This window comes from Amyelois transitella, chromosome 11 (genome assembly GCF_032362555.1).
Source record: "Amyelois transitella isolate CPQ chromosome 11, ilAmyTran1.1, whole genome shotgun sequence".
NCBI classification, from domain to species: Eukaryota; Metazoa; Arthropoda; class Insecta; order Lepidoptera; family Pyralidae; genus Amyelois; species Amyelois transitella.
The window spans coordinates 10860869-10877100 of NC_083514.1; the positions used below are offsets into that span (position 1 = coordinate 10860869).

Here is a 16232-nt window from a genome sequence, read left to right on the forward strand (position 1 = left end):
ATAAGATAGTGTACACATAAAATACATAGACGTATATAGGATATACATATACTAAAGATATCTACTGTGAATTTCCACCGAGTGCTGTGATGAAAGCTTTGCAAAAGGAAAGTAAAAAAAAAGAACAAAAAAGAAATCATAACGTTTATTTTTTAGATTATGTCTGTGTCTTTTGAGGATTAATTGAGGATTTCGTGGTTTTCAAACAATAGCAACATTTATAAACATATAATTCGAGCGTAAAACCAGCATCAAGAAATGTTACTGGATCGAAACTTTTAGTCACTGCATTTGAATTTTATAAAACATTGTTAATTTATGTAGTCTCCCGACCCACGGGTTTTCTTGTCTACCTGAAATGTATTAATTATATTAGTATGAACGAAAAAGAAAAGGGAAAATCATTTGCCTCATGCGCAACTCGGAACGCAAGCGATGCCGACTTAAAATTCAACAACAAACCATGCCCCATGCACTGTTAACACAACTCTGGGTTGAAGGGGAATATCTTTGAATTGTATAAAAACAAACTTACCAAACAATTGAACGACTACGAACAAAAAAGAGACAACCTATGAAGGAAAATAATGAGGACTAAGAAAAAACAAAATGTGGTTATACTAAACTATATTTGAAAATTTCCTACCAAATGAACCCCAATATATTCATATAAAATCACACTACTCAAAAACTAGTTTTCCAATAATATTAACAAACAATATAAACTTTATAACATCAAATTTTAGACTAATCATACATCAGTAGCTTACAATATAACATGATATGGGAATATTGCATCAACAACAATTACTGCTTAGCAATGACTTGAATGTTTAACCAGTAACATCCACCGTCTTATCATCACGTTTATAACACTAATACTGACTTTGGTCAAATAGCTTTGTTATCCTAGTTTAACAAAAATATCAACAGTCAATATGCTAACCAACTTGAAATATTGCAGTTCAATATCTGTTAATATCAAGATAACATTCTTTTCAAAATTTTGAACACATTTTTTTATCCCAGTTTTTTTTTAAATACATCGAATTCATGATTATTTGCTATAATAAATTACATACATCTACAGGTAACATTGTAGGCACATAATGGATGAGCTTCAAATATTTATCTAAAATTTTAAAATACCTCAAAAACGTCGCAGTGCATTACTGCTATAATAAATTTGAGGCCAACAACCTCTCAAATGAGCCCTCAACAGCCTAAATTTTAATAATATCTATAATCTAATAAATAAACCTTTAATAATTAACTTTGGGTTTTCATATAAGAATGTAAGGAAGATATGATCGTGGTCCCTCTCACTAAAAACGTAGATCGAAGAAACAAAAAATAGAATATGAAAAATAACTTATAGAACATAATCAACGATTCTTATATCCTGCAAAATAGAATATAAAATTACTTTTTCTACCCGTGATAGAATTATAAGACTACAAACAATAAAAATTTTATAAACGACTAAACGATGGTGTTATAACAATAATATTTCATTATAAATATCATTTTCTTTTCCCTTATAATATCATTGCACTAAGTTCTAAATTTGGAATTATATTCCTTTTCAGGAAAGGTAGTAAATTTATATACTAAAAAAATTCGAGATTTAATGGACATTATTTTTGGAACTAAATTGCATAAGCCGTTCGTAATAACAATTTGGAATGAGGTGGTTTAGGCGTATTAATTAATAATTAAAGGTTACTACTAAGAACGGCTTCCTATCATCGGCAATTACACAAATTACTCGACCTTCGGCCGTATGCTTTCCAATGAAATACTTTGGGTCAGTCTTAACTACATCAATAAACTCTAAAACGAAAACAACAAACGATCGCTAATGCCGTTAAGGAATGTGCACATTAAAACTAATTTTTAGTAAATAATAAAATGGTTCAACAAAAACGTAACTTTAAATAGTTATAAATAATTATTGCAGTACCGATTTGGTTAGGTATCTACTTTGGTCTAATTGATTTTTAAACGTAAACGTGTCTATATCGACGTCTTTTTGTTCCGCCTGACTTTGTTGCTGGCGTATATGTACCACTCGTTGTTGTGGTGCTTCCTGATGTGGACGCCGAGGTTGCCCCGCTGCTTGGCCTTGTAGGAGCAGTACGGGCACTGGTGCGAGGGCGCTTTACCGCCGCACTCCACGTTCTCGTGGCGCCGCAGAGTGGACTTCCAGCGGTACTTCTTGCCGCAATGCCGGCATTCAAACTGGCGGCTGGCGTCGTCCGAGCTGTTGCCGTCTCGTTTGCCATAGTGCCCTTTGGCGTCCGGTTTGGATTCGAATATGTCGCCGGGCAGGCTGCCGGCGCCCGAGATGTACCCGCTATTGTCGTAATACCCCTCCGCCTCCTCCTGCAACACTATATCGTCCGTGTCGTCATATTCCGCGTCGGATTCGTCGTCTTTGGTGGGTTTATAGTCGACATTCTGTCCGACACTGTTGTTGTTTTGCATAAAGGCTTGTTGCAGGAGGTGGGCCTTGATGTTCTCGGGTATGGAGTCGATGGGCAGCTTGGGGAAGTGCGGGCGGAAGGAGAGCTCCTTGTGTTTGGCGAGAGGCGCGAGCTGCAGCACGGGCGGCACGAGCTGCTGCGCCGACAACAGCGACAGCAGCGCCGGCAATGACGACTCCTTGTGCAAGTCTGCAATACAACACATTAACGTATTGCAAAATAAAAAGTTAAGCGCAACTACGTACGGACTTGTTAATACTACCAAAGGCTAAAATAAAATTAAGGAACCAAAGAAATGCGTTATAATTGTAATAAAAAAAAAAATAAGATAACTTCTGTTAGAAATTAAGGCGAAGCTTCTATGTTCATGCAAACATGCACAATCCAAAACGGAATCTCGTTAACTCATCTTCCCATAAATCTTTAGGGGCGGGTTCTAACATTCGGGGTGTGGAATTGAAAAGCTCGTTACTCTTACACGACTTTAATAGGTAAAAATTGACAAATATCAATCGAATTACGAATATATAAGTATACAAGGCTCATATAAAATATATGTATTTAGAATAAGGAAGATCATCGTAGAGATAAGGCACTAGTGTAAAGCACTAAAGTATTTCAGTTAGTTAGTTCAATCGTTTTTGAGGTCGACGGGGGATCTGATCTCGGGGATCTGGCTGGCGTGCTTGGGGTGCTTCTTCTGGATGTGGCGCGTGAGCTCGTTGCGGCGGTGCTTGCTGTACGAGCAGAACGGGCACTTGTACTGCGGCTCGCGGCCGCACTCCAGCGTCACGTGCCTCACGAGATTCTTGCGCGCGTTGTACAATCGCTGACAGTTGGGGCATTTGAACCCTTTCTCAGTCTTATATTGTGCGCAGGGCAGTTGGTGGCCGCTTTTAGGAAATATGTTGTAGGGCGACACAGATTTGCGCTCCGGCGTGAGCGACGAGCGCTCGAGCGGAGAATCTGGCAAGGATTTGATGGAGGCGTTCGGCGACGGCTTGTTGGACGCGTTGGGAGTTTGCTTCTTGTTCTCTTTGCTGTCCTCCTTCACCAGATTGGCTGACGGTACGTTTTTCAATATTGCGAAAGTGGTAGCTTCTGTATCCGCGGTTACTTTTTTACTACGGGTCTCGATTTTTTGTGTAGGCGTTGGTTTTCGACCTGGAATAGAAAATTCAAATACATTTCGTTTTCGATTGAATATCTATGTAATGATGTCTTGTCTTATGTCTAAAAAATGCAACAAAACGAAATAAAAACCGGAATCATTACAAATGAAAGTGTATTCATAAAATAAAAAAAAATAAAACGAAAAAGATAACGATAAGAAAAACAACAAACAATTGCAAAAAGTATTAAAAGTAGATAACACTAGTAAAAACTTAAAAAAAAAAAATAGCTTCGCTATGTAACAAAATCTATTTGACGCTTATAGTTCAAAAACTGAGACCTCTTGATTAAACTACAACAAAAAAAAATCAACAAGAAATAAATGAACAGTTCCGATAACACTGGACTAGTGTTTACAGGAATAATATCTTCCTTGATTCATAAATAAACTATTCTAACTGTGGCTTATCTAAACTTTATATAATATACCGGAAAAACTCCTGTAAACTCTATAATTTCTTAACAATTCATGTTGAACAAATGAAAAAAAAAAGCATGATACAACAAAAAATAAAAAATAAATTATTTTTTCAATGTAAGAGGCACATCGACCCAGTCAGGATGTTTCAGAGCGATGTGGGAAGTGAGTGTTTTTTTCTGAGAATATCTTTTCCCGCACATATCGCAGCCGAACTGCGGGCCCGTGTTACATTCGTATTTCTCATGTCTCAACTTGTTCCTCCTGTACTTGTATTGTTTTTTCTTACATATGGAGCAAATGTATCTGGGCCCGCCATCCGTGGTTTGAGCTTTCGTGCCGCAACACCCGGCTTGTTTCCTCTTTAACTTTTTCTGACTATTAATGCCAATTTTCTTTGTAATTATCTTTTTGATACGTTTCCTTCCACGGCGAGGTTTATTGCCGTCTTGGATTTCTCTCTTATCAATGTTCTTAAGATACCCGCGGGTTAAGGGGAAAGGAGTTTTGATGAAAGGCAGTGCGCTAGTTAGTTCAATGATTGATTTGGGTGGTTCTGCAAGGGGAAAACATGAAAAGCAGGATAAATAATGAAGAGCAGAAAACATATTAGCCACATAGATAAGATAAACATGTAAAAATAAGATGCAACAAATGAGTTGTAGTATTTATTGACAGTTATTGATCAGTGCAGAGCTAACATGAAGGTGAAATGAAATAATATACATAGAGATATAAGCATGTAAAGATTTGAAAATTGCTAAGCGGCTGTCATACTAATGATAGATATGAGGGTGTTGCCAGCGGGATCCAGTTTGAAGACGAATGATTTCCATCCGAGAGAGACCTACATAAACATACACATTATACCTACAATGAATACAATCGGTGACAATATCATTGGTAAATGAAATGCGCATCCACTGGGAATTTGGTGTATGATTTACATGCTTCCGATAATCTTTTTCAACAACCTGGTAGACATGCACGATAAGACACCTACGCGGAATTGTCCGATATAACAACATGAATTGCCAAGAAAAAATAAATCTGCAGTGAAATCACATGTGAATGCAAAAAAAAAGAAAAAATAAATAATAGATAAATAAGCCACATAACCAATAAACTACGTCGAAAGTGAAATATTTGGAATGTTTACCTTTTTCGTCTTCAGCCAGAGTGGTGTCATCACAACTTCTTCTATAAAAAACATGTTGTAAATCACTTTCAATGCGTTATTACTTCGCGACTATTTCTTGAATGTCGTTTTGTAACAATTTCGGTAGCATGTCAATTCAAAACCCGGTTTTAACCTCTATTCTTGTGTTATCTTTAGTCATGCCGTTGTCCGCTCAAATTTTGGTAGGTAGGTATCCCGAACGAAATAATGGGGTAGTGTTTGTGTAGTGCACTAAATATCTACCTACATAATAATGATGATAAACAATTACTACATATTATGAATAGAGTAAATTTTACTTACCAAAAAGGCGATATTCCATTCCAGTGTTAGTTTGTACCTATTAGCGGTTGTTTACTGTGCGTCTACATGTAATTACAGTTAATACTAGAAGCATGCAATGTCGCTCGCCTCCAACAATTAAGCAGAATGTCCGAGTACAATTGCGTAACAATAAATGAAACTGTATACTTACCCTACAATACCTCGCCTTAAAGAAAAGGCTACAAATATGTTACCTTCACAACAACCATTACCTTTACCTTTTGCACTGAAATATCTCAAAAAGATCATATTGATACAAAAATATAAAACTGCAATAGTATTAGTAGTTTATAATATATTAAAGATAATATAGGGTTGAAGTTTCACATGTGAAAACACTAGCACTCTTGTATCCGCTGTAGTGAGATATAATATTTATATATAACAAGATAAATAGATTATTTTAAGCAATGACTGTTGGTCTAGATTCAAATTATGGGAAGACATTGCGCATTTCATCCGTTCCTTGTACGTCTACAACAATTAACTCCGCGCCGCCACACGTTTTCATTGATCGTCTTCAAATTTTAATGCGAACGCGACAATGATTTAGGCGGGAAAGTTAATTGTTGTAGATTATCAATCTTGTGTCCCATCGGACATATTGCGTTGTTTTGTTTTGACAATATTTGAATAGATAAAAGTTATCAACGCAATATGCAAGTGTATGCCACACCATAACAGTTACAATGTGAGTAACATAAACATTGACATTGAGCAGTAACTGTGATGGTGCTCGACATCGTACAGTATGCGAGCTTACCTTGCGAATCTCGAACACTGTCACTCGAATTCATAATTTCATCTTGAGATCGTTCCATGTGCCATTGAAAACCTGAAAACAAAATGGGTTTCTATTATCTACACTCAAAATAAGATTTGATTTGTCCAGTGTGTGTTATTGTAACTTCTCAACATATACATTAAGGCAATTGTTTTCTATTTTTACATACATACATACATATGATCACGTCCCCATCCCTTACGGGGTAGACAGAGCCAACAGTCCCGAAAAGACTGATAGACCACGTTCAGCTGTTCGGCTTAATGATAGAATTGAGATTCAAATAGTGACGGGTTGCTAGCCCATCGCCTAAAAGAAGGATCCCAAGTTTATCGCCTATGCCTTAGTCGCCTTTTACGACATCCATGGGAACGAGATGGAGTGGTCCTATTCTTTTTTTTATTGGTGCCGGAAACCACACGGTTTCTATTTTTATTTATAATAACTTTTTCAATTACGATGGTGTCATGTTAAACCCCACTACATGCTAAATAATTTCAATGCACGGAAAGAACCACACATGGTATATAAACCAGTACAGAGTAGGTACAGTATGTACACTGAGTGATCTAGGTACACTGAATTTGGCACAGCCTAAAAATTTACAATGTAGTTCTTTGAATTAAAATGTCAAAATATCTATTGAAGTAGGTACTAGACTACTTTTCATCCATATTATCAGCCAACTGAAGTGCTACATTTGGTAGCTTAAGGCAAACCAAATTCAATCAAATCATCCGTTACTGAAAAAGTCAAGCAATTGAATTCGAAGCTCCGAGTGCTGCGCGTCACCAAGCAAAATGGCTGACCGCAACTACTCTTAAATAGTTATATGTCGAAGAAAACCTCTAAAAAAAACATAGTTTTCAAATACAAAATAAAAAACGCTGTTAAAGATTGATTATGATTGAAGTTTTAAGTTCTACTTGGATAATCGAGAATTGGAAACGGTACCAAACGATATATCCTCACCTTAACAATTTATTTATGCAAATACGCAATATTCATTCAACACCTTGTTGGCACATTCATACATCACGCGTCCATTTACGTAAGTAACTCTTCCGACGTGCAAGAAGGAAGTTTTAAATCGTCAGTGATTTGAAGCGCCCATTTATGGTTTACCCATTTTGGGGCGATGTTATTGGACGCCTTGTTAAAAGTTAATATATTTTTATTTTTACGTATAATCTGTTTTAATTTACGCGCCAATCACAGCCCAGACCCCAAGCTCATCCTTATTCAGAGGAAGAAACCTTTGTGAGAAGCATTTTCTCTCTAGCTACACTCGTACTAACGACGATCGTTTTTGTGTAGCTTTTCCCCTAAAAGACGACGCCGATTGTCTGGAAGACTCCTACTATACTGCTAAAAAAACGATTCCCCAATCTAAAAGCTCGATTTAGAAAACCTGAGCGTATTACGGACATGTCTCTAAATCAGATACACTAAAACTTCCCAATGCTTAATTTTACCTCATCATCCTGTTATTAGAGAAAAAAGCGAAAGCACGGGACTACTTTTGGTATTCAACGCTTCAAAGCCTACTACTTCAGGTTTATTGGCCAATGACCTTCAGATGGTTGGCCCTTGTATTCAATATTCCTTATTCGATATATTGCTACACTTTCGTCTATATAAATATATTCAGTTTGGCGATATTGATCAATTTTATCGTCAAGTGCTTGCAAGAGACCCCGACAATCTGCAACTTATTTTGTGGCGTGACAATGAAAATCTTCCTCTAAGTACCCTTAGATTGATTTTCTTAGCAACAGATGTCTCTGGCAAATTGGTGAGGAATGTGAAGATCCTAAAAGTAAGCTTACGTGGACTGCCAAGCAACCCGTCTGAACCAATATCAACGGCTTGAGCAGACACGTCAACATTTTTCAAAATTAAAAAAAATCTTAATTTTTATTCATTATTATACGAGTAGGATACTTCATATTGCTTAATAATTGTCAAAACTTTTAGTTTCACAACATTGGTTGACGTCAAATAAATTACTTAAAAGCTAAGTTTACTGCCGCTTCCAAGGCGTCAGTGCAGAAGAAGCGGTAACAAACTGCACTGCAGCATTTTGTTTAACAACGTCAACTGCACAAATATCCAAACTTTGAATAGAAAAATTCTGGAAGCGATGGGCCTCAGAGAACAAAGTGGCGAGAAAATGCGAAGGATATTAGACTAGACGACTTAGTCCTTATAAAGGAAGACCAGACACCACCCCTCTGCTGGCGTATGGGCCGAGTGAGTCGACTGTACCCCGGATCTGATTGAGTACCTAGAGTAGTTGAAGTAGCCACCTTCAAAGGAACAGTTCGGCTTAATCTTAATCGTCTCTGTCTACTACCACTGGACAAGGAATGTTGATAGCTGTCCAGAGCTTTCAACGGCCGGGATGATGTCTACGCCGCGACTATCAAGAAATATCACGCGATACTTGCGCGACCAATCACGGCCAAGCAGCCGCCCCGGAACCCGCTCACTGCGCGCCATCTAGCGCCTTCCATTTTTTCTGCAATATTACCATATCGACACACACGCGACACTAATTTTATAGCATTCATCTAAAACATTTGTTATAATATCTTGGTCAAAAATTACAAATCACTACATAGTATAAAACAAAGTCGCTATTTTAGTCTGTCTGTATGCTTAAATCTTTAAAATTACGCAACGGATTTTGATGCGGTTTTTTGTAACAGGTAGAGTGATTCAAGAGGAAGGTTTTTATGTATAATAACATTTATATAATATCTTATGTGCCGAGAACGACACAGAATCGAATAATCGATATATTTATTTTTTTGGGAAATCAGGTTACAATAAATGTTGCGACTTCTAAGGTTCCAACCCAGATTCCGCCTGTGATCACGATCTTGGGGGTTTATCCACGAACATTGATAGTACTTAATATATCTAATCTTCCCTCTCTCTCAAATTCTTTCCTTATCCAAAGTGAATGAAAGAGACAGAGTATAACATATGCCTTGTTAACGTCGTGAATGATGGGGCTGGAGTAAATTAGTCGGGTATGTATACAAAGCCACTCCAGTCTGACCTCCGCAAAATATCACGAGGAGACAGGCCTCACAGGACAGGCCGACAGACAGGTCGGTTCGATTTTTTTAGACTACAAGAAAAACACCTTGTACACAGGAATTCCTATTAATGGTTAAAAAAATTTAAGGACCACATGAATAACAGCAATAAAATTTCTCTTTTATTCCCTTATTTATTTTTCCCATATTTTTATTTCGTTATTGTTATTATTGCTAACAAAAGAAGACTGTCTACAAAAAAATGCTTCTCAATATACATATTTGTACTTAATAACGGGCCATACAGTTCTTAGAAGATGTATGTCAAAAGTTCCTAGAAGTTTCATGTGATGTAAGTACATGTTCAGACAAACAATAGAAAGCCTTCAGAATAAATTTTTACCTTTGACTTGTGTTACAAATCTTTAACACATAAAATGCACAAAAATACGCGTCTTTTCCGGAGGGGTAGGCGGAGAAAACATCCTTTCAGTTGCCACGATCTTTGCATACTTCTTTCGCTTCATCCACATTCATAACTCTCTTCATGCAACCTCATTGGTTCAGAGAACACTTGATCAGATCTTTCGCCAGGACATGGCTCTATAAAGCATCAATTTAACTGAGCTTATTCACTAAATGCAAAGCTCTCCCAAGAAAGATAATTATTCCAACGAGGATGATAATGTGGCGACATCTGTACGACGCTATCAATCAAAAACAGCTAAAAGTCTAAATCGCACAAGCAAAGATTTCACAGATTGGAGCATATATATACGCGCATATATATAACTTCCGACAGATCATCGTCGGAGCCGCGGTTCCCCAGGCATAACATCTAGCTTGGCGGAAGATCTTCCCTTTGGTGGCGGTCGAGACAACGATTCCGAAACATCGCTCCTGCTACAATAGTTTGATGAAAGCATAGCATATGATATGTAGTATAGTTGAAATTATCGCAAAGGAACATACTGACATATATGACGTGTTTATCCTTTACTCTCTCTCATATTGACGTGTTCCCATTTGCACCCTATGCACCTGCGCCTGGGGTCCGCCTTCCTACTCTATCCTGTACTGTACACCGCCTTTATCCTGTACATGAAGAGGTTAAAACGAACATTAAAAGGTTAAGTTTTTCGAACGGTTTAGTGATCTACTTGAGATTCAGAGATACTATAGCCAATCGCCTAAAAGAGAATTTTACGTTTAATAGCAGAAAATAGAAAATATTCCTACTAAATCCTTTACTAATATTAAAAATGCAAGTCTGTCTGTCCCTCTTTCACAGATAAACCGCTAGATCTATTTGTATGAAATTTGGCCCAGATAAGTATAGAGTCCTTCGGGAGTAACTCACGACTACTGTTGAAATTTCCCATGAGAGCAAAAGCTAGTTACATATAATAATTTGTTATTATGACAATGTTACCCTCTATGTATCAAAGCATATTTATAACTAGCTGTGCCCGCGACTTCATCCGCGTAGAATACTTATTTTGGGCATCATTGAAGCCCTCAAGAAGGAATAATATTCCCCGTTTTTTTCTATATTTTCCATTATTTCTTCGCTCCTAATAGTTGCAGCGCGATGATAAAAGCCTTCCTCGATAAATGGTCTATTAAATACAAAAAGAATTTTTCATTTCGAACCAGTAGTTCCTAATATTAGCGCGTTCAAACAAACTCTTAAGCTTTATAATATTAGTATAGATCATGTATACTGACTGCGTACGACGTCGTTGTGCGTGGGCGGCGCCTGCTCCTCCATCTCCTCGTCCAGCGTGAGGTCCTCCACGCCGTCGCGCGCCGCCTCCTGCTTGCACGCGGGCTCGTCGCCGTTGCCCTGCGGCGCGGGCGCGGCCGGCGGCGCGGGCGCGGGGGCGGCCGCCTCGCTGCTGCCGCGGCGCGCTTTCTTCCGCCGCCGCGACGGACTCACGGAGCCTTCGCGACTGTCTATGCTGCCTTCTCTTGCCTGTCAAACACGCGAGGGGTTGGATAATTCGTCAAATGAAAAGTTACTATCTATTCTGTATTGAATTGAGTCATCATTGTTAGCGCCGGCCACGCTGCTAACCTTTTTTGGTCGGCGCCATAGTTTTATATTTTACCATTGTGAAAAAAGGGAAATGACATGGGCCTTAGAAAATAATTGACGATATGTTTTTGCTAGGGCATTGTATCTTAACATAAGTTTTTTTCTGAAATATAACATATTAGGGATCAAGCCATCGTTTCATCATTTCTCCAACCTCAACCAGCGCCTCTATAACTCACAATCATTATACAACAGTCCTCCAGTTATACACGTTTTTTTATGTAGGACGTGCTTTCATCCATGATTTAATTTTAAAAGATCTATATTTGCAAATTGACATCCCGTGATAGCTGCTTCTACACAATGCGCTTTGGAAACGATAGTAATTATAAGTATATAATAAAACTAATGTTGATGTCAGTAAGTTATTGTATAATCCCTGTAAGTATACAATTTTGAAAATAAATCTATTCTCTGCTAATTCAATACCATAACCCACTGCTGGGCACAAGCCTACGCCAACCTTCTCTATCCTGTAGTGATATTAGATGTATTTACAAGTTCATTGCCTAAAAGTACCTATTTGGAATATTTGAATGGCAATTCAATTAGCTATACAGCTGAACATAGCCTTTCAGTCTTTTCAATGTTGGACCTGTCTACCTCATAAGCCATTAAGATATGATTATATGTATGTTTGCTATTTTACGATGCTGATTTTCAAGAAAATCTCACGGTTTGGTCAATGCCTAATTGAGTGATAATTTTTACATAAGATATTCATGGTTAAAGATAATTTTTGTTTATGTTTCGTGTACTCATTGTAGTTTAGTGTATGGAATGGTAGGTATATAAAGAACTAAGATTAATTTTCAAATAGTTACCACTTAGGGAAATCAACAGTGTATTATTAATATAAACATACAAAGCTCTCAATAATATGGTTTTGTTTATTTATTCAACATGTTATGCAATCAGTACAAAAACATGTGACTGTCATATTTTTCTGTCTTTCCAACTAATTTAATTAAAAAAAATATAAAATTCAATGGATGACTGGCCTATGGGTATTTCAAATACATATTATCATATTAACCTCTCTTAATGAATTTGTCAATTAATGTAAACCATGTAGAAATGTTCACAGTAGTTTGTTATGATTGAAAATGATTTAAATACTACTATAATAACACCAAAGATCATTATGTTTAATTTAACTGCACAATTTGTAGTTAATATGTTTACTATTTATAGATGCATTGAGTATTGAATGTGCTATTGTTCCACTAAGAAATTGCCAAAAGAACTCATCATAGCATTTCTGTGTCATCTGGGACAAGCAGAATTATGAACATCTTAATAATTATCAAATAAACATTTTAATTTTTTTTATAGCATAAATCCCCATTTAATTTCCAGCTGTTAGTTTTGTGAAAAGGGCTTTTGCAATTTTTGGTTAGCAGTTTGCAACAAAGCTTGCCCCAAATTATATTGACCTACTATTGGCTTACATTTTTGTGCAGTAAAGCCCCCTTAGTCACACTTGTTACTTTTTTTCTATTATTTCAGAAAATCAAAGAGAAAACAAGAAAGACTTAAAGTCCCTATGTACTTTATGTTGTGTGAATAGACCCACATTCTTAAAAAAATGAAAGGAAGTGGTTTATGGTGTAATAGAATGGGACCAATCCAAATTCACTAGAGAATCATCTATGTAAAGTAAGAGTGAAATCAAAGTAAACCCGCTGCAATGACGCGTGCAACTTGAAGTAAATGCTTTCAGTATCCTATTTTTCAGATAATACATGTATAAAATGTGCACGTACCATACCTTTATTTTATCTTGGGACATTTAGAATCATGTGACAATGATCCGTGGTCATTAATTATAGTAAGATAATAAGAAAGTCATTTTATGAATACTGTTCGGTCAATTACTTATTTGGCTATAATCAAATGTCTTTTTGCGATACTTCTTTAAAACAATAGACTAAATTATTACTCCATTAGAAAGCCATCCAGGTACAAAAACTGAATCAGGGATAAACATGCGACACTTGTATGTATATTATGTAAAAGTTGGTTGTTTGGCTATTTTGTCCAATGAGTTTAAACCTAAGATTTGAAGCAATGAAACTTACTTGTGGCGGAGGCGAGGGCACGCGTGGCGGGTGTGCGGGCAGCGCGGCGGGCGCCGGGCGCGACGGAGGCCGGGACGGCTTGTTGTCAGACAGACCTTTGATCTGCAGAGACTCCGCAGCCTTCAGCAGGGCGGCCAGCTGGTCTTGGGAAATGTTCACTTCCCCACGGTACATGTAGTCCATCATAGCCCTCAATTCTGCATACTTCACATCTTTCAATATTATTATTGGATGTTTGTCATACTGTTGAGATAATACACTCTGCAACAAAAACATTCACATGTTTACTTTTGGAACTTATGAGTAAAAACAAATGAGTGTTTAGAATTTATTGACAATGATTATCTGAATTTCATCAACAAGGCTTGGCCATTATCTTAAATGTCAATTAATAACATGAATCATTACTGACATGTCTCTGGCCAAAATTGTCAGAGGCATAGGATTTTTGAAAGCATGTAGTTTAGGAAAGTAGTAGAAACAACTTTCAGTTGCCAACTCATCTATGTATGAAATGTAAACTAATTGCTAACGCACGAAAGCTAGAATGCAATAAATGGAATGCTTATTAGAGCAAAACTGTGCTGCCTTGTAACTTAAACACGATACCAATTGACCTACATAATACATTAGAACGAGTTAGATACGAACCTCAAAATATGGGCTGCAAGCGGAGAGGACAACTTTGTGAGCCTTGAGCGTCTGCCCTTCTGCAGCCAAGGTACAGTCCACGTGAATGCCTTTCTCGAGTAGTGTGTCGAAAACGGACACCAGCGTCGACTGGTGATTGTTCCACCGAAGGCAGAATTGCTGGTCGTCGTCCATCGTCCCGTTCGCTTTACGTACCTCACGTCGCGCCCAGATCTCTATAACACCAAACACCAGGTCAAAATCACTTCTAAACAAAAGTGTAAAGACACCACGCAATAACTAGGCCATTAGGAAAACTTCACGACACAGATGCTACACTGAACCGATTATACACCACATTGCAATTGTCTCACCGAATCACTTCATATGATGAGATCACGCCCCAACTTAACTAATTTAACTTTAGGGACCACATACGACTCGTCGACCGACGCGGCACAAAGAAAATGGCCGCTTTTCCAGCGCGACAAAAAATAAAATGGCGACGAAAATTCTAAGTTTTACTATTTTTGAGCAAACTTTTCATGACACTTGTAGCTGTTTCAAGTTCAACGCTGAATCGAGATGGGGCAAAGTTTGGAAAAGTTGAAGTCAACAAAGAAACTTGGTCGAAACTTTGCTTCAAAAGTTCGCGAGGATGGAAATTTTCAAGATGAAAACTCGTAAGTCGTAGCAGTAAGTAAGCCCTTATCATGTTCATACTGCTACGAAGAAACGTCTAAACACTTACCTTGACTATTTCATTAACTATTGTTAAAGATCACAATTCTTTTTGAGATTAAAAACAATTAATACTGCCACATTAATTCACTTTGTTGCACACCCGCCAGCTTTCTTCCTTGAAAACACTAAAATAAAAACTATGCTATGTTGCAAGTTTAGAAAGGCACCTCTACAAAATCCAAACGAAACGAAACAAGTTGGTGGATTGGAAGCGACGCGAGTGACCCAAAATAAGCTCTATAAATGTTGCCATATGTGATTAAATAAAAAGCTTTTAATAAAAATTTCCAAGGAATTCATTGCACATTCAACAAAGTTATTTATTGCAAAATTTTTAGTTTGTTCACATCTTACATTTGGAATACATATTATTACGATAAATCTAGATTTTTAATGATTTATGCGAATATTGCAGTGACATCTATTGGCAAACACAAATACTGAATTGTGGCGCGGAATACAAAATTGGTTCAAACCAGCCATTCAGAATCTTAGAAAGTAAAATTTCTGAATTATTAGTCTGTCGATCGATCTCTAATTTAGCAGAAAATTAAATATTCTTGTAGAAAACCAACATGGAAAAAGTACATTTTGATCAATATTTTCACAATGCTTATTTAGATAAATGAAAATGAACCTCTGACTGATACATACGTCGCTCGTTTTTTAATATTTAAAAGTATGTCCCTACCTAGATTTCAGTACCTAAATAAAAAAAAAAATTGTATATTCTACTTTTTTATGTAGGTGACATAAAAATGTGTGGTAAAAAGATATGACTTAATTTATATAAATACCACTTGTAGGGCTGAAGGCATTTGGTAAATATACTTATTAAAATCTTGTAGAAGAAAAATCATAATAATATACCAAATAGTTTTTGCACGAAGGTACTCTCACGTAGATAATTACAAAAAATAGCGTATGTTAGTCCCAAAGATTTTATCTATCTCTGTGTCCAATGAAAATATAATAAAAAACATCAAACAGAAACACTAGTGTTTCCTCTTTGTAATAGGTTATTGTTAGTTATTTATTTATTTAATACGCACAATTGGTGGGCTTATTGCTAGAAGTATTATCTACCAGTCAACGATTGGGTCTGACAGTGATTTTTATGTGGGGTTTTTTTAAAATAAATAATTAAATAGATATATTTATAACTACACAAAATAAAATAATTATAATAATCATACATTCAAACTACAATTCCACTTGCTCCTCGCTTTAGTCCAGGTTGCATCCTCACCTCTCTGGAATGGAGCCC

At 36.9% G+C, this 16232-nt stretch overlaps 1 protein-coding gene across 3 annotated transcripts; it reads right to left on the minus strand.

The window, feature by feature from the left end:
* Positions 1–610: 610 nt before the first annotated feature.
* On the minus strand, positions 611–15196 carry LOC106133293 (longitudinals lacking protein). 3 transcript variants are annotated; one of them, XM_013332968.2, is made up of 6 exons: positions 14973–15196; positions 14243–14457; positions 13592–13852; positions 11141–11387; positions 6345–6416; positions 611–2675 (listed from the first exon to the last, which is right to left on the minus strand). In XM_013332968.2, exons 2-6 carry the CDS (start codon positions 14414–14416, stop codon positions 2017–2019), a joined length of 1413 nt encoding a protein of 470 aa, XP_013188422.2. In that variant the 5' UTR covers positions 14417–14457; positions 14973–15196; the 3' UTR covers positions 611–2016. The 3 variants fall into 3 exon arrangements, with proteins under 3 accessions (XP_013188422.2, XP_013188423.2, XP_060802692.1); XM_013332969.2 differs by lacking the exon at positions 14973–15196 and adding an exon at positions 14596–14923; XM_060946709.1 differs by lacking the exon at positions 611–2675 and adding an exon at positions 2866–3650.
* Positions 15197–16232: the final 1036 nt, after the last annotated feature.